General features: G+C 55.9%; 1 protein-coding gene across 2 annotated transcripts in view; it reads left to right on the top strand.

Moving 5' to 3' along the window:
* Positions 1 to 27,286, top strand: part of FBLN2 (fibulin 2) — a 68,026-nt gene extending 40,740 nt beyond the window's left edge. The window contains exons 5-17 of one of the 2 annotated variants that reach the window (XM_008572966.1): positions 3,204 to 3,413; positions 4,005 to 4,118; positions 4,826 to 4,927; positions 6,824 to 6,964; positions 11,345 to 11,479; positions 13,054 to 13,191; positions 15,044 to 15,187; positions 15,303 to 15,431; positions 15,857 to 15,982; positions 19,735 to 19,851; positions 20,367 to 20,495; positions 25,382 to 25,505; positions 26,456 to 27,286. In XM_008572966.1, the coding sequence (XP_008571188.1) occupies positions 3,204 to 3,413; positions 4,005 to 4,118; positions 4,826 to 4,927; positions 6,824 to 6,964; positions 11,345 to 11,479; positions 13,054 to 13,191; positions 15,044 to 15,187; positions 15,303 to 15,431; positions 15,857 to 15,982; positions 19,735 to 19,851; positions 20,367 to 20,495; positions 25,382 to 25,505; positions 26,456 to 26,813 (1,967 nt within the window). In that variant the 3' untranslated portion in view covers positions 26,814 to 27,286. The remainder of the gene's footprint in view (positions 1 to 3,203; positions 3,414 to 4,004; positions 4,119 to 4,825; positions 4,928 to 6,823; positions 6,965 to 11,344; positions 11,480 to 13,053; positions 13,192 to 15,043; positions 15,188 to 15,302; positions 15,432 to 15,856; positions 15,983 to 19,734; positions 19,852 to 20,366; positions 20,496 to 25,381; positions 25,506 to 26,455) is intronic. The other variant, XM_008572967.1, reaches the window with a different exon arrangement.
* Positions 27,287 to 27,535: the final 249 nt, after the last annotated feature.

Raw genomic sequence — 27,535 nt, 5'->3', positions numbered from 1 at the left:
ATTCCCCACCCATCCATCCATCCTTCATCTATTCATTCATCCATCCATCCGTCCTTCATCTGTCCATTCATCCATCCACTTGTCCATCCATCCTCCATCTATCCTTTCATCCATCCACCCATCCATCCATCCATCCTCCATCCACCTATCCATCCATCCATCCACCCATCCATCCATCCATCCGTCCATCCTTCATACTTCCATCTGCTCGTGTATTCACCAGCCCAGCCATCAAGGCTTTCACTTGTCCACTTGTTCACTTACCCTTCCTTCTGTCCATCCATCCTCCATCCCTCTCACCTCTGCCATTCTTGTGTCCCCAGGGTACATAACCATGAACAGGGAATTCATTAATCAACGTTTCTGCCACTTGCCTGATCATCACCTTCAGGCCAGAACTTCTTTTCTCTGTCTTCTTAGTGCCTGGCCTTGTGCTTTGCCCAGAAGAGTTGCTAACAAATGATTGAATGATTGAATGAATGATGGGTTTGTTTGGTGGCCACCCCTTCACAACCAGACCTAGCCCTTTGAGGGCTGAGCAGGCCATGCCCTCTCTGTGCCCTGCCCAGAACCTGTCCCTGAGCAGCCTTAGGCAGTGTGGGAGCTGGAGCCCAGAGCTTGGGCCATGTCCCGAGCTTCCAGTCCTCAGCATCCCTCCATCTTCTGTCCTCATGCTGAGGCCATTGTTCCACCTGCCATGTCCAGCCTCTATCACCCTAGCTATGGCTGTCTCCTGGACCCTTATGGCCATAACCCTTCTCTGTGCCCAGAGGGTCTGCAGGAGCCCAATGAGGGTGTCCCAGTGAGTCAGTGGTGTCCTTTGTGCAGCTGGGCCTTGGCAGCCCTGGGCTGGTACAGTGGAAGCCCTGCTGTGCCCCTTTACAGGGGTCTACAGCCTTCCTGGCTCAGGGCCAGATGCCCGGGATGCCCGGGTTGCTTCCGGGACCAGCAGCCCAGTCTTTTCTGTCCTTGTGGACCACATGGGCCCACTGCAGGCCTGTCCTGGGCACTTCATGGAGTGGGAATTGAAACCACAGAGGTGGTCCCAGTATTGAGGTTAAACTCTTGGCCTCTGGAGTCAGGTGCACCTGGCTGGAATCCCAGCTCTCCGCCTACCTCGAGCAAGTCTTCTTGGAGCCTTCGTTGTTGCATCTGTCAGGTGTCATCTTACTCCTCCCCTTGTCAGTGAGAGGATGAACGAGGTGATCCTTGTCAAGCACTTACAACAGTGCCCAGTGATGCACTCAGGGTTGCCGCCCCCATTGCTAATTGTCATGCTTCAGCAGGTCAGAGGAGGAAGCTGGGGCCCAGGAAGGGCAGCCGCAGGCATACACACAGCCAGGACTGGACACCTTTGCTCTGATCATTCCCCATGTGAGCCCTGGGCTTCGTGCTGCCCTGAATGTGACCCAGACCCATCAGCCTTGGCTTGAATCAACCCCACCTCTGTCACTATGATGTAGGATTGGCGGAAATCCATGCATGGGGATCAGGATGCCCATTGTCTACAGGCTAACAGGGCTGAGGAACTCTGAGGAAATGAGCCCACACCCCAGGGTGCGGTGTTCCCTGGGCATCATGGTGGGTCCAGCAGATACCTGCATGTCCGTCAGGACAAGGCAGGGCAAATGAGTAGAGGCTGGACCAGGCCAGGGCAGATTAACCACCCAGACAGACTGGGCAGCCTCCCCAGGCCAGTGCAGCAGACTCAGTCCAGTCCACGGAAACACCACTTGCTCAGATTGTCTCTAAAGGGGCTGGTTGAGTCCTGATGTGAAGGCCAGGTTAGTACCCAGAAGAATCTGGTTCAAGGTAAAGTTTGGGAGGAAGTTTGGCTTCAGGGGTCCCAGGAAGTGGGTGGGAGGGGAGCAGGTGGGCAACAGGGCAGGCAGGGTCCAGAGCCAGAGATATGTGTTCCCTCCTCCTGGGAGGAACCTACTGATGAGGGTGAGCTGAGCCTGCATCCTGATGGTGCTGCCCAGCTCGTGGCATGCTCAGAGGGGCCCTGGGCACAGGTCTGTCCACTGCCCGCCTGCAGGGCTGAGTCTTCACAGGGCTGGACCGATGGCCATTGTGGCCCCAACTGCAGGTGCTGGCCAGGACTGATTGGACTGGAGCTTAATGTAAACACCCCCAATATGAAATACGTTCCTCAGACATGGCTTCATGCAATTGCTCTCTCGGGGGACTTGGCTGATGGATTTGGTGGGAAAGGCAGAGGCCCTGGGCTGGTGTGGAGCTTGAAGGACCATGTGCCTTTCCCAGGACTGTTATACAAAGGGCTTCCCCAGGCAGCTCAGCCCCAGGCGGCTGATGGATTTGGTGGGAAAGGCAGAGGCCCTGGGCTGGTGTGGAGCTTGAGGGACCATGTGCCTTTCCCAGGACTGTTATACAAAGGGCTTCCCCAGGCAGCTCAGCCCCAGGAGCCTTCTCTCCCACCCTCACCTGCTCTGCACTGCAGCCCTGGGAGGTGGGTTTATCCTGGAACGTGGAGGCACAGAGACCTGGTGCTGCTGAGGGTGACACAGCCGGGCAAAGCCTGAGTCAGAGTTGTGATCTGATGGAATGGGTCCCTTTGTTTGGGGCCCTCTCTGTTGCTAGGGAAGGTCCTCACTGATGTCACTGAGGTCAGGGGTCTGAAAACAATTCAACACTTTAGCAAGAGCTTCCCTGTGGGCCTGGCCCTGTCCTATTGCAGGGAACTCAGTGCTGAAGACTTGGGCTGGGCTTGGATGGGTTCATTCTTATTGGTGGAGGTCTGTTCATTCATTCGTTCATCCATCCATCCATCCATCCATCCATCCATCCATCCATCCATCCATCTGTACATTTGTCCATCTGTTCATCCAGCCATCCACCAGTCTATCCATCTGTCTTCTGTCCATCTGTTCATCCATCCATAACACCCACCCACCCATCCACCCACCTGCCCACTCATTCATCCATCCATCCATCCGTCCATCCGTCCATTCATTCAGCCATCCACCAGTCCATCCGTCTATACATCCGTTTGTCTGTCCATCCATCTACCCGCCCTCCCATCCCTCCCCCGCCACTCATCCATCATCCTTCATCCACCCTTGCTGTCTGCTGGGCACACAGAGGACCTGGTGAGGACCTGCACTGGTTTCCCAGGGCCCGTGGTCTCAGACACTGGCTCAGGCCGAGCTGGCTCTGTCTTGAGTGCCAATCCCCACCCCTAGTTTCAGAGGCAGAGGTGGCAGGCCAGGAGGCTCTGTCGCTGGGCACAGAGGCTGAACTGCCCAACAGCCTGCCAGGCGACGACCAGGATGAGTGCCTGCTCCTCCCAGGGGAGCTGTGCCAGCACCTCTGCATCAACACCGTGGGCTCCTACCGCTGCGCCTGCTTTCCTGGCTTCTCCCTGCAAGACGATGGCCGCACTTGCCGCCCAGGTGAGAACCCTGGGCAAGGGCTGGACAGGGGCTGATCTCACTCATGGAGCATGGTGTTCCTGGAGTGGGGACTATGGGGTACTTCATCTCCCGCCACCCCACACGTTGGAACTTGCAGGAGCCAGAGGTCTCCAGCAATGGGGACTTGCAAGGCCAGGCAGACAGCCTTCCCTCCTGGATCTCCATCTGCCCCTGCCCCCAGATTCCAGCTCAGGGGTGAGCTCAGGCTGCAGAGGCTCTCACCAAAACCTAGCTGTGTCCCCAGTGCTGGGCCTGTGGTGGTCAGACCCCTGGTCCAGAAGGGCCGTCTCCCTGCCAGCTGTCCAGGGACTGATCCATTTCCAGTCTGGACATTCTTTCTCCTCCTTCCCTCTGTCTCTCTTCCTTTCCCTCCACCCCTCTCTGCCCCAAGTAGCTGAGGTTATTACCTTCACCCTGGACCTCAGTTTCTACTCCTATGAAATGAGGTGGGGGGATAAATGTCATTGCCTGGTGTGGTACCCAGGTGTGTGAAGGGCTTGTGCCTGTTAGTCCCTGAGGCTTGGCAGAGGACACAAGACTGCCCCCTCCTGTTTGCTCCGTCTGTGACAGATGGTGACCACTCACAGCCGGAGGCTGCACAGGAGTCTGCACTGAGGCCAGAATCTGCCCAAGTGGCCGCCAACACCATCCCACTGCCACCACCACAGCCCAACACTTGCAAAGGTAAGCAGAGGGGGAGATGTCCCTGGGCAGGGCCCCTGGGGCCATAGGGTGGGGCTGGGCTGCTTGCAGGTGATGAGTTCTCCCTGCTGGGCATGTGCAGGATGGCCCCTGCCGAAGGGGTGCTTCTGCTTTCAGGGTTGGTGGGGCCTGTCAGAGTTGAGTAGCTGAGGAAGGAGATGGGGGGAGCCTGGGGCGAGTGGAGAGTGAGTGTGGCCCCAAGCAAACCAATTCGTTGCTTTTTGTCTCTGTTGCTGTAAAATTGAGACGGTAAAATCCTTGCTTGCTGAGCTGTCGTGGAGGCGGCGTTCAGTAAAGCCTAGAAAGTTCTTTCGTTGTTCTTCTCCCTTAACACCCTTCCCCCTTTCACTTTTCTTTATCTCTCTACTTTCTGTCTCTTCCTCCTTCTCTGTCTCCTCCTCACTGTCACTACTGTCACTTGAGGGACAGGTTGGGATCTGAGTGGTGGTGGAGGGAGACCCAGAACATCATCCCTGACACCAGTTGGTGCTGGAACCAACCTAACGGGTGCATCTATGGAAGGACCAGGAGTGGGGTTCCTTGTCTCCTGGTCTGTCTGCCTCCCTGGGCCTCTGTGTCTGCCTCTGACCACTAAGTCAGAGCCGGTGGCAGGTGGGGGGGGGGGGCGAGGCAGTGTGGGCCAAGGCCATGGCCTGGCTGTCTCTGATTTCTGTGCGGTTTCCTCCCAGACAATGGGCCCTGCAAGCAGGTGTGCAACGTCATCGGGGGCTCGGCCATGTGCTCCTGCTTTCCTGGCTATGCCATCATGGCAGATGGCGTGTCCTGTGAAGGTGAGTACCTCGGGGCCTCCCTCCAACCTGGGCACACCTGACTTGGCCAGGGGTGGGGTGGTGTGGCCAGACTGAAAACTTGCTGTGTTTATGAGGGGCCGATGTGGCCGTGGTGAGGAGCCATCGGTAGAGCAGCTCACGCAGTTGCTCTCTCTCTGGTCACCATGCAGGAGCAGATGCCCTCCATCTGGGCCACCGCACTGCCCCACAGCTTCTGGGCCTGAGCACCTTCCGCACTGTTGCTCTGCATTTCCTAGAGCGGTGCTCCTAAACCTGAGTGTGCACCAGGCCCCTTGCAGAGCACAGAATCCCCAGAGATCCTGATGAAGTAGGTCCAGGGTGGTCCCGGGGATGCTGATGCTACTGGTCTGTGGACCACTCTCAACTCACTCTGTCCGAAGTTGGTCTGTGACCACCATGTCCTCATCCGAGGGTGGAGAAAGGGAAAGAGGGAGTGATGCCCAATTCTTTCCAGGGCATCACCAGAAGGGGCGTCCAGCCCTCCTGCTTGCCTCCAGTGGGGCATGGGAGGGAGGCTGGAGAGGACCCTCGCCGCATCTGTGACTAGAGCGGAGGAGGGGGGATGGAGATCGGCAGCTATTCGCTGCCTCCACCATTCACAAAAGGGCCGAGGGGGTCCACTAAGCACATCCCTTACAGCCCGGCAGCCTCCTAGGTCTGGGTCTTGTCTCGGTGGGGCCTCTGTGGGCCAGGACCACACAGTGAATGATGCCCCCAGAAGCAGCCTGAGAGGTTCAGAGACTCCACATCCTCATGTCTGGAGGCAGGACAGACGGAGAATGCAGAGTCTAGGAAGTATTTCAGTTCAGGTTCAAGTTGAGGAGACACGGCCCTGGTGGGTGTGCGGTGATAACAGGGTGAAGTCTGTGTGGGAGAATACCCACATCCCCCCCCATGTCCAGCCCCTCAGCTGAGACTATTCCACTGTGGACAGAAACTATCCTACAAGGCCAGAGAGGTCAGCAGACTTGCCCAGGGAGCACAGCGTGGCCATGACAGCAGACTTTTCTCTCACATGGTGGGGGCAGATCTCGGGTCCAGGGGGTGCTGTGTCCTCTGGGCTTTGTCCCCCTCTCTGAAGACACGAGGAATGCATCTGTCCTGGTCAGGATTCCTTCTGGCCAGCCCTCAAGTGGCACCTGGGGCCGAGGGCTGGTGCAACTCTTCCTCTGCCAGCTGTGTGGCCTGGCCCGTGTCTGTGTCTCTCCAGGCCTCCCTTCCTCCTCTGGAGGGCCCCTGGCAGTACAGCCTGTGGGGTCCAGGCCAGAAGTTGCAAGCAGGCATCCAGAGGGTGCAGCCTGCCCTGCAGAAGAGACCCGCCGAAATCATCATGAGTTACACATCATGACAAACTCAAGAATTCTTAAAACATTCTCAGATTTCAGGTTTCTCTTGAAACTTCGTATAGTCTGTCCACGAAGGGCCAACACCCCCGGCCCTTTTGGACAGCGTGCAGGCCCCACCATGCCTGTAGAGCCCCCATGGCCCTTCTCCTGTTTGTATTGCATACTTGGATCCCTGACCGCTGGGGTTTGCAACCCCTTGGCTGCTGTGGAAGTGGGGCATGTACAGAGAGTGGGTGAGAGGCAGCCTCTGGTCTTGCCCTGCTGTTTGACCATGGACAGGCTGCCCACCCTCTCTGAGTCTCACCTCCGTCTGTCCTTACTGGAGCAGCGGGTCCCAGCTCCGATGTCTTTTGGCTCTGCAAACTCAGACTTGGGCTGAGGCCCAGCTGTACCTCTGACAGGCTGGGAGGCCCTGGGCAGGTCCCTGCCCCTCTCCAGGTCTTAGCTGCCCCCTTTGTCATGAGATGCTTCATAGCAGGCCACGCCTCTCTAACAGCCCTTCTGTTTTTCCCTCCGTGGTTGCCACTAGACCGGGACGAGTGCCTGATGGGCACTCATGATTGTAGCCGGCAACAGTTCTGTGTGAACACCCTGGGATCCTTCTATTGTGTCAGCCACACAGTGCTCTGTGCCGAGGGCTTTATCCTCAATGCACACAGGAAGTGCGTGGGTAAGCCAGAGCCCTGCCTGTGCCCACCGCCACGGCCCTCTGCTCTGCTCCACGCCAAACCCGCCACACTGTAGCCACATGCCAAAGGGACTGCCCTTTGCATGTGAGCTCTCAGCACCCAAGCACCCCCATGCTCTGTGTCATGCTCGCGTGTCCTGGTGTCCTGTCCCGCTTACCCGCCGGCTCCACTGAGCAGCTGCTTTCCCCAAGGATGGGCCTGCGAGTCAGAAAACTGTAACTAGACGTGGGCCCTGGCTGGGTCACTGACCCACCTGGGCTGCAGGAAAACAGGAGACCAGATGTGCAGGCAGCAGGATAGTGTTTGGGGTCTGCAAGCAAGGAGGCCTGGGTTCCAAGAAAGACCCCCTAGTGGCTGTGTGGCCTTGGAAAAGTGACGTGTCTTCTGTCAGCCACAGTTTCCTTTTTTTGTACAAAGGCGGCTATTGATCCTCCTTTGACGATTAGTGACATGTGTACAGTGTAGCACAGAGCCTGGGGCACTGTGAGCATGTTATGTCAGCTGCTTAGAGTATCCTTAGATGTATCCAGAAGCAAATGCACAGAGGCTGGGGTCTGGCAGACCTGTCTTTGCACCCCAGCTTAGCATTTGTTTGCTCTGTGACCCTGAGCAGTGGAGCAATCCTCTCTGAGCCTCCATTTCCTCTGCTCTAACTGCAGGGCCAGAAGGCCAGGCAAGGTCTTGTAGCCAGGGCCCAGCCTGCACATACCATCTCTTCCCTCTGTCTCTCTGTGCCCCTGTAGGCCAGGGGCTGGGCCACCGGGAGAGCTCTGGGCAGCGAGGAGGGTGGACTTGATGCTCTCGTGTCTGGGGTGTCTAATGTTTTCACAGAGGAAATGTAAACCCTTGTTCTCCTGCAGTTCATGGTCCTAGACAGAGATAGACCCAAAGTATCAGGGACTCAGGGCAGACTGTGGTAAGTGCCACAAGAGACAAGGGCGCAGAGACAGGTCATTCCAACTGGGGGCATCTGGATGCACTTTCTGGAGAAGGTGGAATTTGCACTGGCCTCCAAGGAGGGATGGGACTTGGAAATCGGGACAGGCATGCAGGGTAGAAGGGACACGTTGAACAAAGGTGTGGAGGTAGGAACAGCAGAGTGCACTTCCAACTGGGGGCATCTGGATGCACTTTCTGGAGAAGGTGGAATTTGCACTGGCCTCCAAGGAGGGATGGGACTTGGAAATCGGGATAGGCATGCAGGGTAGAAGGGACACGTTGAACAAAGGTGTGGAGGTAGGAACAGCAGAGTGCATTCAGGGCACGTGACCAGAGCCCCGTCTGTCTTCTGTGTGCTTGGGGACCATGTCCAGCCTGGACATGTCCCCTTCCTCACCCTCCACTGCAGGGCAGATGGGCCCACGGTGCTGGGCTGAGTGGCCACTGCAGACATGTTTGCCCCAGGCCTCCGCCGTGGGCACAACATGTGCCCTCCTGAACCTGCTGGCGGCGGGCTGGGCAGCTCTTCCCATGGGGACGGGTCTGTGTGTGCATGTCTGGGGAGGTGGATCCCCTTCCAGGACACCTTACCATGCCCGAGTGTGCAGGCTCCCCTGGTTGCCTGGAGATGAGACCTCATGCTAAAAGGGGGGCCCAAGGAAAAGGGTTCCGGGAATACAGAGCCAAGGAACATTCCATTCAGCAAAATTTATGAGCTCACATTCCCACCGTTTCATCTCGTCCTCTCCTTGTTCGTCCTGCACAGACTTGCAGTGCGCTCTGCGTCCTGTCCCTCTCACTCACGTGTTCATTGTATCACCTGTTAGTACCTACTGTGCTGTCTTCCCATCATTTATGCACCTGCCAGCGTCGCCTGGTGTCTTCTGCTGCTCATTCGTATGTTCCAGGCCTGTGTGTTAACCCAGGCAGGTGAGACGGGGGGCTCCTGCTAGAAGGGAGTGTGGTCTCCACGGTTCAAATCCTGCTCTGCCACTGTCTGGGCCTAAGACCTGAAACAAGTCAGTTACTCTCTCTGAGCCTCAGTTTCCTTATCTGTGGATGGGATAATAGTGCCCACCCAAAGGGTCATTGTGGAGATTAGATGAGTTAGTCCTTGTAGAGAACTTGCTAGTGTTTTGATGTCATTATTGATTCAACAAATGTGCTATACTGTGGCAACCCGTGGAGGTCGTGAGCTCCCCGTTACTGGATTTATGTGAGCCAAAGGGGGACAGTATAGGGTGTGACCTCTGCCAGGGGCTCCTCTGTGCTTTACCACTTTGTGCCCTGCACTTTGATGACTGGCCCCTGAAAAAAGTGTTCCAGGTAGGCTGGGCTCCAGGCAGAGGGGAGGCGAGCAGGCCCTGGCTCTGGGGCCCGCCCTGAAGCAGCGCTTGAACGTGGGGAAAGGGCACGGCTCCGGCTTTTGTTCTTGCTGCTGCCAAATGCTGGCCGTGTGACTTTTGTCCAGTCACATCACTTCTGGGAGACCTGTATTTCCTCATCTGTAAAATTGGACCAGCCGTCTCTGCATTGCAGGACGATGGAATGGCGCAGTCCCTATAAACTGCCTGGCCCTGGTGCGCCTGTCAGTGGTGGCTGCTGTTGTGTGTTACTGTGATTCCCCCAGGCTGTGGGAGGCTCCCGGGGCTGTGGTGTTTCTGGGGTCCTGGGAACTTGTCTCCCTTCGTTAACCCAGCCTGTAAATGAGAAGTCTTTCTCTTGCCGGGCCAAGCCTTGCTTAGAACTCTCCCTTCCCCATCTCCACGTCCCCACCCAAACCTGGCAGGTATACCATTTGGTTCACCTGGTAGTTTGGCAGGGTCGCTTTCCCCACAGTCCTGCCCCCTTGGTCCCCTAGTCGTCCTTGTAGACTCAGCTCAAATGTCACCACCCCTAGAAGCAACTGAGCCCCTGGAGACTGTGCCTTTTCTCACCCCGGGGTCTCCACCTGCCTGACCTGTCTCCACCGCTGGATGGCCGCTCCTTGAGGGCAGAGCTGTGGCTGCCACACCTGCTTGACCACAGGAGCCTAGCACAGAAGAGCTGCTAGTGATTGTGTGTCAATGGATGGATTACCGGATGAATGGTGCACCTGCCCTGCCAGATGGAGCTTCGAGGAGGCAGGACCTGGGTCACTCCTCCACACCTGTCCTCAGCCCTGGCCTGGGGCGTTCTGGGAGGTGGAAACCTCAGTGGTCCTACTCTGGCCTTCCTGATGCTATGCCTCCCTCTGTTTTGTGGCCTTGTTCCCACCTCAACAGCTTATCCCTTGTGTCTCTCAAGAGTCATTCCTTGACCTCTTCTCTGTGTGCCCTCTCCTCCCAGGTGACCTCAGCTATATGACCTCTCCCAAGTTAGTGTCTCTACTTAGGCCCCTTTTGTGAACTCAGAGGCATGTCTCCGGCTGCCTCTTGACTCTTGAACTCACATGGTCACTGGGGCTCCTGCCTTCCCCTGCCAGCCTGCTCCTCTCAGCTGTCCCATCCCAGGTGCAGAGCCGAGATCTGCGCAGCTGCTTGGCCAAAAGCTTTGTAGACCTCTTGGTTTCTCTTCCTCTCTCACCGTCATCTCATCCATCTTTGGATCTCATTGGTTCCACCTTCACAATATTTCCAGAATGCACCTGCTTCTCCTTGCCTTTATGGATGGTGGTCCCAGCTACCACCATCTCCTGCCTGCATTAGTCTAACAGCCTCCATCTTAAGCCCCCCACCCCAGTTTGTTCTCCACTCTCAGCCAGGGCACCCTGCTAAAAATAAATCAGACCCTCTCTTCTCTGCTAGGAACCCTCTATGGCTCCCACCTTCCCTCCCAACCTGACTCCATCTGCTCCCCCTCTTCTTTCTTCTCTACCCCACAACCACACTCGCCTCCTGGCCAGCCCTAAGGCTTCCTCCTTAGGCCCCCACATCCCTATGCTGTGTGCCTGGACCATCTGCTCAGCTCATTCTGTCACTTCTTCAAATCCTTGCTCAAATGTCCTCTTCTCTGGGAATCTTTCCCCTTACTTAAAATTGTGCATGCCCCTGCTGCACCTGGGCACGCCTCATTTCCTTTGTTCTGCTCTGTTTTGTGCATAGCACTTGTGACCATTCTCCATATCATGTTTGTTTATGTATCTGTCGATGTGTCTCCTTCCCTTGAGTGTCTACTCCGCAAGGGCAGGGATTTCTGTCTGTCTTGTTCACTGATGTATCCCTGGTGCCAAGAACAGTGCTTGGTGCATAGTGAGCGCTCAATAAATCTTTGTTGAATGAAGGGATACATGAATAAGGGGACATCAGCCACGTACCACTCTGGGTAGTGAGCACCTTGAGGGCAGGACCCAGCGCACCCTCCCTCCTGGTGACCTGAGGTCCCCTGGCTGCCACTGTCCTGGGAGCACCCTGCAGCTCCTGACACCCTCACTGTCCCCGCAGACATTAACGAGTGTGTGACGGACCTGCACACGTGCAGCCGGGGCGAGCACTGCATAAACACAATGGGCTCCTTCCGCTGCTACAAGGCGCTCACCTGCAAGCCTGGCTATATCCTCAAGGATGGCGAGTGCACAGGTGAGAGGGGCAGGCGGGGGTGGGGGTGGGGGCCCTCCTGCCCTGAGCCAGGACGCCCATGTCATGCCCCGCCCCATGCCCAGCCCCTCCCGTGGCTGCCCAGACAGGTCCTTCTCCCTTCTGGTGAGCTCCCATCACTTGGGTTTCCTGCACCTGGGAAGAGCCTGCCGTGGTGGTGTTTGGGACAGAAAAAGGGGAGTCTGAGACTGGGTCGGGGGAGGCCAGGGTCTGCCCTGGCTTTGCTGCCACTTGCTGGTGTTCTGGGTGCTGGTTTTTCCCTGTGCCATGTCTCAGTTCCCCCATGCGTACATTGGGGTAGAGCCTCATGGAGGGGTCACTTCTGCCCTTTCACTGGACAATTTTTGCCTTCTAAGAAGAAGGAGAATGTTTATTCAACCTTTTCAGCAAATACTTCCTGAGCTACCTTTCTGTGCCTGGCAGGGTTCTGGGTACCAGGGACACAGGGTGGGGTGTGTTCTCCTTTCTCTGACCTCATGGTGGGAGAGATGGGGTGCACGCAGCAAACAGGGAGATGGTAGAGTGGCCATGGGCTGGGTGCTACTCTAGGTGGGGGGTCCGAGGAGGCCCCCCAAGGAGGTGATGTCAGAGTTGAGACCTGATTGATGAGAGTCTCTTGGGAAGGGAGTTCAGGTAGAGGGAACGGCAGGTGCGGAGGCCCACTAGATGTGGGGAGGAAGGAATCTTAGCATGTTCATAAAACAGAAAGTATCAGGGGTTGGAGCCTTCCTACTACCAATGCCACCTCCCAAAAAGTGTCAACACAAGACTTTACCTTGGGATTCAAGCAGTTGTCTCCTGTCTGTCCCTGGCATATGTGGGACCATGGTTAAGAGCGCAGGCTTGGGAGCCAGACCATGTGGGTTCTGGTCCCAGCCCAATGCTCCCTAGCTATGGAGACTTGTCCTTGCCTCAGTTTCCCCCTTCATAAGTTGAGGCTAGTCATAGGTTGTTGTGATGATTAAGTAGATAAATACAAGTGCTCCTCAACTTATGATGGTGTTACATACCAATAAACCCATCATAACTTGAAAATATTGTAAGTCGAAAATGCATTTAATACACTTGACCTACCAAACGAACATCATAGCTTAGCCTAGCCTACCTTAAACGTGCTCAAAAGAAACTTACTTTAGCCTACAGTTGGGCAGAATGATTTAATACAAAGCCTATTTTATAATAAAGTGTTGAATATCTCATGTAATTTGTTGACTACTGCACTGAAAGTGAAAAACAGAATGGTCGTACGTGAACTTGAAGTACAGTTTCTACTGAATGCGTATGGCTTTTGCTCTGTGAAGTTGAAAAATCCTCAGCCTGGGACTGTAAACCTCAGAGTGCTTAGAACAGTGCCTGGGACCAAGGAGAAGCTCAGTAAATGTGGTTGTATCATTATTGCTACTGGGACGTGGGCCACACCAGCGGCGTGATTCCTCCAGCTTCCTGGGATGCAGAAGACCGTTGTGACTGTCAAGGTCACAGTGGTCAGAGGGAAGGGATGTGTGGGCAGGGCTGCCCACCCCTGCGCCCCTGACTCCCTGTCCTCTGTGTGGCAGACATGGACGAGTGTGCAATGGGAACGCACAACTGCCAGGCAGGCTTCTCATGCCAGAACACCAAGGGCTCCTTCTACTGCCAGGCCCGGCAGCGCTGCATGCAGGGCTTCCTGCAGGACCCCGAGGGCAACTGCGTGGGTGAGTGGGCACTGCAGAGGCTCTTCAGAAGGCATCGTGGGGGGCTCTGTCTGAGGGCTTTAGAGACCAGCTAGGCCTGCCTGTCCTTTCCACGCCTCCAGCCTCAGTGTTCCTACCTGTGAATGAGCACACCCAGGGCCCAACCGCAGCAGGCACTTGCAAAGTCATGGCTCGTCCTTATTACCCTGAGTGGTCTGAGCTTGGCCAGCTTATTTCTCCCGTGACCTCAGTTTACCCATCTGTGGGGTTGGACTGGATGAATGCACGTCAGATTGTGTTTTAGCCAAGCCAGCAGGAAGAACTATCTTTTATATCGTGACTTGGTACATAGACACACATCTAGAGACAACTAGAACATAAATTTCACAGAACAGTGTAGGCATGTGCTACTCACTGAAATTTTCCGTTTTCAAAGAATGCTAGTGAGACCTTCCAGAATGATTCCGTGCTGTGCTCATGGGTTGAGATTTGCAATTGGACAGATATCAGCCTAGTTGTCTCCAAGTGGGTCTGAGATCCCACACTGACCCCGCCCCTTTTAACCCCTTCAAAAAACCGCTGGCCTGGCCAGGAAGCCCGGACACCTCACCTCACCAGAGGCTGCCGACCCTGCCCCGCCCAGAGGCAGGGCAGCAGCAGCCCTGGACAGACTGCATCTGGGGCAGGGACCGTCAAGGCCATGCTCCACCCTGGGCATGAACTTGAAGGGGAGAGGTGGAAGGGCAGGCACTGTGCGAGGCCAGCTGCTGTGGTGGACAGGACAGGGGTGTGCTGGACCCAGTCCTGTTACACACCCCCTTCACAATGATAGCTTGTGGGATGGGCATCCCCATACGGGGCAGAGACTGAGGTGCCAAGGGGGCTTTGACTTGCTATGTCTGAATGCTTTCTCAAGACTTTGGGGATTTCCCTGGCCAGTCTGGGAGCTAGAGCCTTCACAATGATAGCTTGTGGGGTGGGCATCCCCATACGGGGCAGAGACTGAGGTGCCAAGGGGGCTTTGACTTTCTATGTCTGAATGCTTTCTCAAGACTTTGGGGATTTCCCTGGCCAGTCTGGGAGCTAGAGCCCTCCCTGAGGCATCCCTTTAACAGCTCATCATTCTGTGATCCCATCAGTGTCACAGGACTCAGAGGACACCTCAGGACCCTGCAAGGACCCCGTGGTCTGCCCTGGGGCCACCCCTCCCAGCCAGGGTCAGGTCAAGGTGGGGAGGGGTTTGTCCGACTTCAGTCAGCTCCTCAGTGATTCATTCACAGACAGTATTTCCTGAGCACCTACTATGTGCCAGGGATGTTGAAGAGCTACAGCAGTTTCACAAGACAGTTTAGCGGGGGAGAAACTAACTAAGCAAACACATTTATAAAAGTAGCAGTCACTCATGGTGCTTTGATAAATAATAAAACGTGTAGGGGATTAAAACTTAAGGGAGAGTTTCCTCTACCTAGATTAGTCCTGGAGGGCCTCCATGAGGAGGTGACATTGGGGCAGGTGCCTGAGGAAGTGAGGAAGCCAGACAGGAAAGTACAAGAAGGCAGAGTGCCAGGGGAGGGGGCAGCGTGTGCAAAGGTCCTGTGGGGGCTGTGCCTGGGCGTCATGGATTGGCGAGGAGGCTACCGGGGCTGGCCGTGTGTGAGGGGGACAGCTGTAGGCCCGAGTGCTGGGTGGGATGGGCAGCTTTCAGGATTGCATGTATCCTAGAACTCAGCCTTCATGCCCCCTCTGCCCCTGGCTGCTCCATCGGGGCAGATGTGAGAAGAATCCAGGAATCAGCCTGGCAGGTGCTTGGGTTCTGGGGGGACTGGCCGCCTCCCAGTGCCAGCCACCCTGTCACCCAAACCCACCTCTGCAGACATCAATGAGTGCACATCGCTGTCAGAGCCCTGTCGCCCAGGCTTCAGCTGCATCAACACAGTGGGCTCCTATACGTGTCAGAGGAACCCATTGGTCTGCGCGCGTGGCTACCGCGCCAGCGAGGATGGGACCAAGTGTGTGGGTAAGGCCAGTGCTCCGCGCCCCCCGCAGCCTTGGCCTTCCGGGTTCCCCGCCTGTGGGAGGTGCGTGCAGAGGGAGTGCCCGGGTTTAGGGTGCCCTGCTCCCCACCCCCGTAGACGTGAACGAGTGTGAGACAGGTGTGCACCGCTGTGGCGAGGGCCAGCTGTGCCACAACCTCCCCGGCTCCTACCGCTGTGACTGCAAAGCTGGCTTCCAGCGGGACGCCTTCGGCCGGACCTGCATCGGTAGGAGCGGCTGGTGGCCGGGACCCCCTTGGGAGCACCAGACAGGGCCTGCCCCCACTGTGCCCCTTAACCTCCCCACCCCAGCACACCCACTGCCTGAGTGGTGCCCACCTGCCCAGGGCCCCTCCCCCAGGCCAGCCTGCAAGCGGCTCTCTCTGCCCTGGCCTTAGCTCCTTCTCTCGGTCTCTGCCACCTTCTTTCCTTGCCTCTTGCTGTGTTTGTTGGTCCCTCTGTCCTGTCTCTTCCTCCCCACTGCCCAGGCTCCCTTTCCCATCAGGGTTTCCTGTCTTTTCTTCTGGGTCCCTCTCTCCTCCCAGCCCCCTCTTCAGCCCTGGGGGCACCTGGGGTGGAGGGAGCTGTCTTCCAGGCCATCTCTGCCCTCCCTGCGGGCCGCCCACCCTGTGCCCATGCCCGTCCACCTGCAGATGTGAACGAGTGCTGGGCCTCGCCAGGCCGCCTGTGCCAGCATACGTGTGAGAACACGCTCGGCTCCTACCGCTGTTCCTGTGCCTCCGGCTTCCTGCTGGCTGCCGACGGCAAGCACTGTGAAGGTACGCGGACGCTGGCCTGTGACCCTGGCCTCTGACCCCAGGCAGCCTGGCTTGGACACAGGCAGACAGTGCCTGGTGGGCTGGATGTCTCTCCTTGGAGTGGGTTCTGGTCCTGGTCATGACTGCAGTGAGCGGGGTTGCAGGCAGGGAGTGGAAGAGACCCATGACACAGGGTCCATGGCAACCAAGTCACTGGAAGGGGGTTGTGGCCACACAGCCTCCATGAGTGGGCACCATCGAGCATGCGGGTCCGGGGTGGCCTGATCTTCCTGGATTCCCAGAAGCCAGAAATCTCGATATTTATGTAAAATCTCCTGACCGCGGCCCATGGGCTGACATCTGTGGCCCATGTACTTACCTGTGTGGATACGCCCATGGCTGATGCAGGGTCTGTCACGCTGTTCCCACACGTGTTCGCAGTGAGGTTGGTTCAAGGAGGGGTGAGGCCATGAGGTGCTCATGAGGGCCAAGGGGCTGAGCCGGCGGGATGCAGGGTCTCCGGCCCCACGTGCCCGGCACTGTCTTTCCCAGCCCGTCCCCAGCCTGTAGGTGTTTCCCAATTCCCTGCCAGTGAGGCGAGTCTGCTGAGACCCAGGGGAGTCGTGCGCCCCTTCCCAACCACCTGGCCTGGCAGGAAAGCTGGCTCGCCATGGGTCAGGACCAGTCTGGGGGTAGGGGAGCATGACCAGGCCTGGCCACATCAGACATTTGGATGGGCCCCCAAACAGAATTGTCCCATTCACTCTTTCACTCATATGTGGAGTTTTCCATGCTGGGAGCACCCTCTCCTGCTGGTGTGTGTGGGTGGCTGTGAGGCGGGCCTCTGCCTCTCGGACAGCACTGTGAGTTCATTCACTTTTTGGTGCTTACATGGCAGGATGGTAGGGACTTGGAGATGCATCCAGCCTGGGCTCTGGCCACCCAGAAGCTAGAGCCCGGCAGAGCAGATCAGCCATTCATTCTCTTGGTCATTCATTCATTTGCATGTGCATTGTGTCATCTTTTGTGAATGAATATTGTGAGGTCCTGAGGAGTTACACGTGGGTCAGACAGTGGTTCACAAGGCCCTGTGTGATATGACTTCACCTCCTTCCATGCTCCCTTCTCACTTTGTTCCAACCTCACAGGCCTCCTCCCTGTTCCTTGAATGCACTAAGGACACTCCCACCTCAGGGCTTTTGCACATGCTGTGCCTTCTACCTGCAATGCCCTGCCCCGAGATGCCCACATGGCTCCTTCCCTCTTAGTGATTTCTTCCCTGATCATTTTATTTAAAACTGCAACCCACCCAGATGCAGTCCCTGTCCCCTTTCTCTGCTTTATTTTTCTTTGTTACACTTCCCACCTTTTGGCATCCTAATTATTTTACTTGTTTTTATGGTTCCTTCCGCTCCCCACCTCTCACCTCCCTCAACATATGCATGCATGTTAGCTTCAGGAGATGGAGATTTTGTCCATCTTGTTCATGGATCTGTCCCCAGGTCCGGCACAGGCATGGTGCATCCTTTGCAATCCACTCCTGCACTCATTCATCTACTCGCTTCCTCATCCATCCACTCCTGAACTCATTCATCCACTCATGTGCATCCACTCGTGCGCTTGTTCATACACTCTCACGCTCAGTCATCCACTCCTGCACTCATTCATTCACTCATGTGCATCCACTTGTGTGCTTGTTCATACACTCCCACGCTCAGTCATCCGCTCCTGCACTCATTCATTCACTCATGTGCATCCACTCGTGTGCTTGTTCATACACTCCCACGCTCAGTCATCCGCTCCTGCACTCATTCATCCACTCACGTGCATCCACTTGTGTGCTTGTTCATACACTCCCAGCTCAGTCATCCGCTCCTGCCGTGTGCTTGTTCATACACTCCCCGCTCAGTCATCGGCTCCTGAACTCATTCATCCATTTATGTGCATCCAGTCGTGCGCTTGTTCATCCACTCCCACGCTCAGTCATCCACTCCTGCACTCATTCATTCACTCATGTGCATCCACTTGTGTGCTTGTTCATACACTCCCAGCTCAGTCATCCGCTCCTGCACTCATTCATCCACTCATGTGCATCCACTCGTGCGCTTGTTCATACACTCCCACGCTCAGTCATCCACTCCTGCGCTCATTCATCCACTCATGTGCATCCACTCGTGCGCTTGTTCATACACTCCCAGCTCAGTCATCCGCTCCTGCACTCATTCATCCACTCATGTGCATCCACTCGTGCGCTTGTTCATACACTCCCACGCTCATCCATCCACTCCTGCACTCATTCATTCACTCATGTGCATCCACTCGTGTGCTTGTTCATCCACTCCCACGCTCAGTCATCCACTCCTGCACTCATTCATTCACTCATGTGCATCCACTCGTGCGCTTGTTCATCCACTCCCACGCTCAGTCATCCGCTCCTGCACTCATTCATCCACTCATGTCCATCCACTCGTGCGCTTGTTCATACACTCCCACGCTCAGTCATCCGCTCCTGCACTCATTCATCCACTCATGTCCATCCACTCGTGCGCTTGTTCATACACTCCCACGCTCAGTCATCCGCTCCTGCACTCATTCATCCACTCATGTCCATCCACTCGTGCGCTTGTTCATACACTCCCACGCTCAGTCATCCGCTCCTGCACTCATTCATCCACTCATGTCCATCCACTCGTGCGCTTGTTCATACACTCCCACGCTCAGTCATCCGCTCCTGCACTCATTCATCCACTCATGTCCATCCACTCGTGCGCTTGTTCATACACTCCCACGCTCAGTCATCCGCTCCTGCACTCATTCATCCACTCATGTCCATCCACTCGTGCGCTTGTTCATACACTCCCACGCTCAGTCATCCGCTCCTGCACTCATTCATCCACTCATGTCCATCCACTCGTGCGCTTGTTCATACACTCCCACGCTCAGTCATCCGCTCCTGCACTCATTCATCCACTCATGTGCATCCACTCGTGTGCTTGTTCATACACTCCCACGCTCATCCATCCGCTCCTGCACTCATTCATTCACTCATGTGCATCCTCTCATGCGCTTGTTCATACACTCCCACGCTCAGTCATCCGCTCCTGCACTCATTCATCCACTCATGTGCATCCACTTGTGCGCTTGTTCATCCACTCCCACGCTCAGTCATCCCCTCCTGCGCATCCACTTGCGGCTCATTCATCTGCTCCCGCGCTCGTTCATCTCACCCTCTCTCCCAGTGCTTGTGCCCCTTGCCCCCACCCCCATGCAGTGGCAGTCCCTCTGGGACCAGGACAGGCAGATGCATCCACTTGCGGCTCATTCATCTGCTCCCGCGCTCGTTCATCTCACCCTCTCTCCCAGTTCTTGTGCCCCTTGCCCCCACCCCCATGCAGTGGCAGTCCCTCTGGGACCAGGACAGGCAGATGAGGCCCTAGCCCCTTAGGAGGCCCTTGTTAGCACCTGTGTGACAACACTGAGAGTCATCTGTGCCAGTTACTGTGGACCCTCCATAGGGCCACGTCTAGCTCCCCATTGGGGATTGGAGCTAACCTGTGGCTGCTTTTTCCAGGCAGCAGGCCCCAGCCTGGCGCCTGCCTTGGCTGTGTGCCCGGGCATGCCCCTGCCCTTTTCTGGGCCTCCCATTCCCCATTGGCCCCAAAGGGAGGTTGTAACTAATGATACCTCAAGGCAAGGCTCCTAGTGAGCTGGGGCCCAGACCTTATCTCTGGGCTTGGAGGACCCTGCCATGACTGCTGCTGGTGTCCCTGCAGATGTGAACGAGTGTAAAGCCAAGCGCTGCAGCCAGGAGTGTGCCAACATCTATGGCTCCTACCAGTGCTACTGCCGCCAAGGCTACCAGCTGGCCGAGGACGGGCACACCTGCACAGGTACTTCTCCTCTGCCCAGGGGCCCCCTTCCAGAGGCACCCCTTCCCTGTGTGCCAGGCTCTCAGAGAGTCACTCCCTGGCTGGGGACACACACAGTCTTTAGCATCAGATCTGAGTTGGAGTCCAGCCCTGGAAATTCCTGGCTGTGTGACTTTGGGCAAATCACATTCCCACTCAGACCTGAGGCTCCTCCTCTGTAAAATGGGGATAATGGTCCTGACCTCAGCGGGATGAAGGATTAGGTTAAACATCATGTGGGAGAATGCCTGGTCGCTCAACCAGCACCTGACTGGCCCTCGGCTGATGGCAGTAATTATGCAGCAGCCCCAAGGAGCGAGGACTGTAATGGGAGTCCTGTTTTGCTGTGTGGCCTTGGGTAAATCTTCCACTCTGAGTCCTCTTGTCCTCATTGTAAAGTGGGTCCCCAAGCTCGATGGCTGTGACAGGGATGGGCTGTCAGTGGCTGGGCCCTGTGAGTGGACAGGTTCACCAGGGGCCATACCTTTCTCTGGCAGACATCGACGAGTGCGCTCAGGGCGCTGGTATCCTCTGCATCTTCCGCTGTCTCAACGTGCCAGGGAGCTACCAGTGTGCATGCCCGGAGCAGGGCTATACCATGATGGCCAACGGGAGGTCTTGCAAGGGTGAGCAGGGGCCCCTTCCTGCCCGGGGCTTGGGCAGATTCCAGGCAGGCACAGAAAAATGCACACGGCTTCTGTGCACTTGGAACTCCAACACCAAAAGCATAAGCCTGGTGTCCACATTAACTGAGGTCTGTCCCTGGGATGAGGAAGGTGACAGTCTTCCTGCTGCTCAGTTCAGCTGAGAATCTTCCAGGCTTGGGCTCAGCTCTGGGAGCAGGACAAGGATACTGTGGGGTGGTTCTAAGGAGGCAGGAGACCTGTCCAGTGAGGATGCTGGAGAAGAGCAGCCTTGGGAGTCCAGTCATTGTCCCCAAGTCTCTTCGGTTCTACCCAGGGACAGAAGGAGCAGGCAGATCCATGGACCAGAGGGTAGGTGGGATCCCCAGGGGTAAAGAAATGGGTCACAAGGAGGCTTATCCCAGCCCAGTGTAGAAAGATATTCTCCTGGTCAGATCTGTGCAGAGTTGGAGAGGGATGCACGGGGGGAGGAGCCCCCGATACTGGAGGTGTGCAAGCCGGAGCTGGGCAGTCACCTGGCAAATTTGCAATAGAAGGCACTATGCCCTTGGATGGGACCAGGTTCTGTAACATTTAGTGTTCTTTCTGAGCTGGAGAGTCATGATTCAGTTCAGTGCCATCTGCCCCAAATTCTGGGCCTGGAGAGCCAGCAGGGCAAGGTGGAGGGGCAGGACACAAGAATGGCACCTGCATCACCCCAGGGGACCACCCACTCAGCGCCCCAGAGCTCAGACCGCCTGCTCTCTTCCTGGCTTCAGGGGCCACGTCCTCCCCAGATGGTGGAGCTGAGAGCCTGGACTTCCCTGTGTTGCAACCTTCAGGGTATGACCAGCATATTAGTCCAGCCTTGAGCGTCATCTTGGTCCACAGAGGCAGGTCCTCGTGTTCCTGGGGGAGCAGGGCTTAGAGTTAGCACCCAGAAGGGTGTGGAGTTAGACCAGCATGGTGCCTGCTGGTTGTTGCTACCTGTAAATGGATCCTGAGATTGAGCTAGTAGATCTCACCCAGATGTGTGTGTTTTCTTTTTGATTAGCGTGGAACAGGATGCATGCTAGGTCAGGTGGAGAGGCACTGCATGGAGCAGATCACAGTGCATTGTGCCCATGATGCTTGTTCCAGTCCTTACGTGTGTACTTAGTCCCAGTGCAAAAGGATTCCTAAGTAATTGTAATAAGTTAAGTCAAAAAGCCCTGAGCAGGACCATGTCAGTCACTGGGAGGCCTGCTGGGCTCACAGAAGCTCACCTGGGTCTCCCTGGCTGCAAAGTCCTCTGCTTTTTAATCTAAAAGAAGAAGAAGAAAAAAAGAATTAGTGTAGAATCCCTAAAATGTAAGGATTTTACCTGCAGTAAGCTCAGCTGGGCAGGATATATGCAATTTCATGTGTGACAACAAGCCCCTGTTCTACCTGGTAGCAGAATACAAGCGTGGCCACTTCCAGGAAAGCTCTGTCAGACACTGCAGTGACACTTGCTGTTGGACCACTGCATGTTGAAAACCTGTCTGCGTTCAGGACAGTCTCTCCTTCCTACCCTGTGCCCCAGCCCACGCCAAGCACTAGGTCTTGAGGGACGCTTAGACATCTCTGTGTGGTGTGCTGGCCACCAGAGGGGGCTCCCTGGGGCCTGGCACATGCTGCTGAGGGCTGCTTTGGGCACCTGACCCCTGGAGCTTCTCTCCTGCTCAGGCTTCCTCACCCCTCGCTCTCTGCAGCCTCTTCCTGGGGTGGCTGCCCCTCTGCCCCCTCACAGCCTACCCCGAGATGCAGGAGAACTGGCGAGGCACAGGCCCCTTTCTACAGTCCCCATTGTGTTGCCAGCCCCCTACCTGCACATCTGATGCTCTTGCTTTCTCCTTCTGGAAGAGTCTTCTGGGTTGTTATGGGGTGGATGAGGGCAAAGCAGGCGATGCGGGTCCGCCTGGTCTTGCTCGCTTCCCAGGTCACTTCACGTACCTGGCGTCTGCAGACACCAACCTGCACAGCTAGGAGGGTGTCAACCTTGCCCTCTCTGGTCCTGTTCTGACTCGGGCCAAACACTAAGGTCTCTCAGCTCAAGTGGGAGGACAGGAGGCTGGCCATGGGGGAAAAGAATATGCTGGCTAATATCTGCATTAGCATCCTGCCCCTCCTCAATAGCAAAGAGAAGGACAGAAAAATGTGAAGGAATTCAGACACAGCCATCTCTCCTAGCAGATGTGCTCCATAGAGGTGGGGCTGTGTCTGCCTCATCTATCAGCACCTAGAGCAGTGCCCAGCACACAGCAGGGGCTCGCTGAACATTTGACCATGCGACTGAATGGAGGGACAGCTACTGCTAATCTTTGCATGTATTGCCTTCCAGTCTTACCTTATGCAAATATATATATATATGCATATACATGCAGTGTGTATATATACCTAAAATATTAGTTAAGACCATGCTGAAAATAATCTTGAGCCTACTTTTTTTTTTTTTTTAGTGTCAGCCCCATAAACATGCCACTCAATAAGGACCTGGTAGCTTTAGCAGTACTCTGAGTCTTACCATTAACTTGTCGTGAGCATCTTCTCAGGTCCTCCAGAAGCCCCTGGAATCCTCTCTTCCGGGGGCTGCATTCTGTAGTGTTCCTCTTTCTGTATTTTTGCTTTGTCCCCCACTTCTACACATCTGGTCGTGGCTGATGCCTGGCCATCTCTGATGAGGCTGAGATGACACCCCTGGACGTAGGGCCTTGTCCCCCTCCCACATTAGCCTGAGCTCTCCATGAGAGGTGCAGGGTTGAGGGCGCCTACTCACCTGGAGCCTGGCAGCACCAATGGGTGGAACCCTGGGTTGTAGAGAAGTCCTGTAACAGCTTCCTGTGAGCTTGGTGAGGCCTGGCTGTAGCTACTGGCCCCTCATGGCCCTTCCCACTGCTCTGAGTACCTCCACAGGTACCAGCCAGGGCAGAAGCAGCAAGAAGCAAGCTCCCACCTCCTTCCTAGCCCACCCACGGCCAGCTCCAGGGTCACCAGAGCAGGCTGCCCATGGCATAGGCTGAGGAACAGGAGGTTCTCTCTTCATGCGGATTCAATTAGTGAATAGTCAGCAGGACAATGACCATGCCCAGCTTGGGCCCCACCCTGCTGTGGCCTCTTGCCATGCTTTCTACCACTCGTCTTTGTGCCACCCTGGGAAATTGGGGTCGTGACCCATTTTACAGAGGGGGAAGTGGGGCCTGGAGAGTTGAGCAAATGTGAGCTGACCCCCTGACGGAGTGCCCAGTGGCCAACAGCCCAGAGAACGGGGTGAGCTGACAGTTGAGCCCTGGGCCTGCCCCGCTGCAGCTGTGTGACCCTGGGCACATCTGTGGGTTCCAGGGATACTGGTACCTGCCTCGTGGGGTTGTTTTGAGTGCAGAGAGCCTCGAACATTCAGGGATGCCAGGCAGTAAACTTGGTGCAGGCTGGCTGTTATTATTACTACTGAGTTGTTAGGAGACAACTTGGTATCATCAGGCAGACCTGGCTTGCTGTCTCGCTGACCAGTGTGGCCTTGAGCAAGGTTGTGCCCCTCTGTGAGCCTCAGTCCCCTCTGCCCAAGGCTGGTGACCTTCACCGTACAGGGCTGGTGTGAGGATTTAATGAGGAGAAATCCCTAAATGGCATCAGTGTGGAGGATTAGAGAACAAAAGTGAAAGCCCTCCAGGGCTGCTCTGGAACTCCCCCCCCTCCACCCCCCGCTCCCTCAGCTCAGGGAATAGCCCCTGGGGCCTTCTGAGACTGTCCTCTCTAAGCTGAGAGGCTGATCCTTGAAGAAAGAGTCTCTAGGACACATTAACTTGATCTTTTGTCTTCCCTGTTACTTGTAGATTACACACATACACATACACACACACACACACACACACACACACATGCAGGTAACTATCCATACATCTGTCTGCCTGCGAGTGCTTGTGTGTTTCCATGTCCTGAATGGGCCCTCTGTGTGTGTGTGTGTTTCTATTCACTTGTGTGACTGTGCTTGAGCATGTGCGTGCCTGGCCCATGTGCCTGTTGGAGCAGGCACATGCGTGTCTGTTCCTGTGAGTGTGTGCAGGAAGTACGAGTACATCTCTGCAGTGGGGGCGTTTGTAGCTGTGCGTTTCAGCATCTGCACCATTGATGGGTCTTGCACTTCTGTCCAGAGGTGCGTGCTGAGCACCTCCTCTGTGCAGGTACTGTGCTGGGTGCCAGGGACCCCACAGAAGGTGAAAGACAAATACTCCTGCCCTCCTAGAGCCAAGGTTGAGGAGGGGAGGGTGGAGATGGAACAGCTGTGCAAAACAGCCTAGCTGTGTTCTGGACCTGACAAGCAGTGTAAGGATGATAAGTGAGGTGGGATGGAGGGCAGCGGGGGACAGGGACCACTGAGGGTAGTCAGGGAGGCCATCCTGGAGGAGGTGACCCCAGATCTGAGATCTAAAAGATGAGAAGCCAGCCATGGGAAGATGTAGGGAAGTGTTCAGCTGCAGCAACAGCATGTGCAAAGGCTCTGGGTGGCATAGGGTAAGGGTCAGGCTGTTGTGGCAGCCCAGAGGTGTCCCGCAGGACTGTAGCCTGTGAGGAAAGGGGTGGGGCTCAGAGAAGCCCTGCTTCGTAGGGATTGGCATCCACGGGAGGGACTTAGGTTTTTTATTCCGGGAGCATGAGAAGTTATCAGAGGACAAGACATAACGTGATTTACATTTAAAAGCAAGGCCCCAGCTTCTGGGTGCAGAGCAGGCGAGATGTGGCATGTGGTGCAGGGTGGCATGTGAGCTGTATCCTCACAGTCAGGAGAGCTGCTCTGAGGCCCAGGCCTGCAGTGTGGGCTGGGGTGGCTCAGGCTGGGCACTCCTCCCATCACTCCTCCTCCCCTCCCCCAGACCTGGACGAGTGTGCACTGGGCACCCACAACTGCTCCGAGGCCGAGACCTGCCATAACATCCAGGGTAGCTTCCGTTGCCTGCGCTTCGAGTGTCCTCCAAACTATGTCCGAGTCTCCAAAACGTAAGTGCCAGCCCCCCCCACCCAGCCATGGACCCATGCTGCCCAGGGGAGAGGCTAAGTGACGGTGACCCCTGCCTTGACCACCTCCTGCTCTTCACAGCCCCTGACTGCTGGGTCTGTGCTCTTCTTGACCAAAAGCAAATAAATGCCTTGCAGAAAGCTCAGAGTATAGAGAACGAAGAGAAGACAACACCCAGAAAATCTCACGTCTCTGCCTCTCTCTCATGCAAAACAAAACATACTAGTTGTCCATTGTCATGTAATGAATTATCCCAACATTTAGTACCTCAATACAACACACATTTATAATCTCATGCAGTTTCTGTGGGTCAGGAGCCTAGGAGCAGCTTAGCTGGGGGTTCTCGCTCAGGGTCTCCTGAGGCTGCGTTCAGGCTGTTGGCGAGGCTGCCTCATCTGACGGCTCGACTGGCTGCAGCACTTGCCACCCACTCACGTGGCTCTGGGCAGGGGCCTCAGCTCCTCCCCACCTGGGCCTCTCCATGGGGCTGCTTGTGACATGACATGCCCCAGCATATGTTATCAGGAGAGCAAGCAACAGTCCTCTAACCTAACTTGGTCTTGGAAGTGATAGATTGTCATGTCTGCCACTGGCCACACAGTCCAGCACTGCCGTAGGGACCTTAGGAGGAGTCCACACAAGCTGTGGCTGCAAGTGGGTGGGACCCTGGGTGTACTGGGAGGAAGGGAGGCGTGGGTGAATGAGAGCTGCTGACAGACCCAGCAGGCACTGTGCTGAGCGCTGCCTATCCTCCCAATAAAACCATGAGGCTGTTATTAACCCATCTCACAGATGAGGAAACTGAGGCCCAGACATGTAAGATGGCATACCTGAGGCTGCCAGGCCACCAAGGGTAGAGCTGGCCCTTGGGCCCTGCCCGGGATGGGTGGGAGCGAGCCTGGCCTGCTGACCTAGTGCCTGTCCCCCACAGGAAATGTGAGCGCACCACGTGCCATGACTTCGTGGAGTGCCAGAACTCGCCGGCGCGCATCACGCACTACCAGCTCAACTTCCAGACCGGCCTCCTGGTGCCGGCGCACATCTTCCGCATCGGCCCCGCGCCGGCCTTCGCAGGCGACACCATCGCCCTGACCATCGTCAAGGGCAATGAGGAGGGCTACTTCGGCACGCGCCGGCTCAACGCCTACACGGGCATCGTCTACCTGCAGCGGGCGGTGCTGGAGCCACGGGACTTCGCCCTGGACGTGGAGATGAAGCTCTGGCGGCAGGGCTCTGTCACCACCTTCCTGGCCAAGATGCACATCTTCTTCACCACCTTTGCCCTGTGAGGCCCCCGCCTGCCCTGCAGGCCTGCCCTGCTCCCCGACAAGCGCACCTCCTTGTGTGGTCGCCCAGCACTGCATGGGTGGGGCTGGGCAATTATTGGGGTGGTTTTTACTATAACTTTGTAAATTAACTTAATTTTGCTGACTTGATTCCTCTTGGGTGTCTGGGCCTCTCCTATGCCCCACGGGAGGGAGCTTGGCAGCAGGAGGTATGTTCTCACACAGGCACTGAGGTGAAGCTCGAGCGCAGGTCACGGTCACTGCAGGTGGCCTGTAGGTGAAGGACCAGAGGCTGGACGATGACCTGCAGACTGGAAACACAGTGACACATTGCGGCTTCTAGTCTCAACTTGACCCCGTCCCCAGAGTTGACATTCCATTTCATGTTCCACTGTGACTAATTCTTTACTTTTAAAAAAAAATCATTTTTAAGTTTTTTGTTTAATTATAAACGTAGTACATGTACACTGTAAAAAAAAATTCAAATCGTACAAATGGGTTATAAAGTAAAAAAGTAAAACGCCTCTCGGTCCCCTTACTTCTGTACCATGTTTGAATTTGGATGAGGGTGTGTGAATGTCACAGGGTTCCCCAGCCTGGCCAGTGTGTCGGATTGCTGATCAAGACCTTTCTAGGTGTCTCACTCAAATAATTAGGGAGCTCACCTTGGGAGCAAGGGATGTGCAGTGTAGCAGCTCCGCGATCCTGTGGTCCCCTTTTTCTAC

The sequence above is a fragment of the Galeopterus variegatus genome, unplaced genomic scaffold (genome assembly GCF_000696425.1).
Source record: "Galeopterus variegatus unplaced genomic scaffold, G_variegatus-3.0.2 Scaffold855, whole genome shotgun sequence".
Classification (NCBI taxonomy): Eukaryota; Metazoa; Chordata; class Mammalia; order Dermoptera; family Cynocephalidae; genus Galeopterus; species Galeopterus variegatus.
This window is presented reverse-complemented; position numbering and strand designations above follow the sequence as displayed.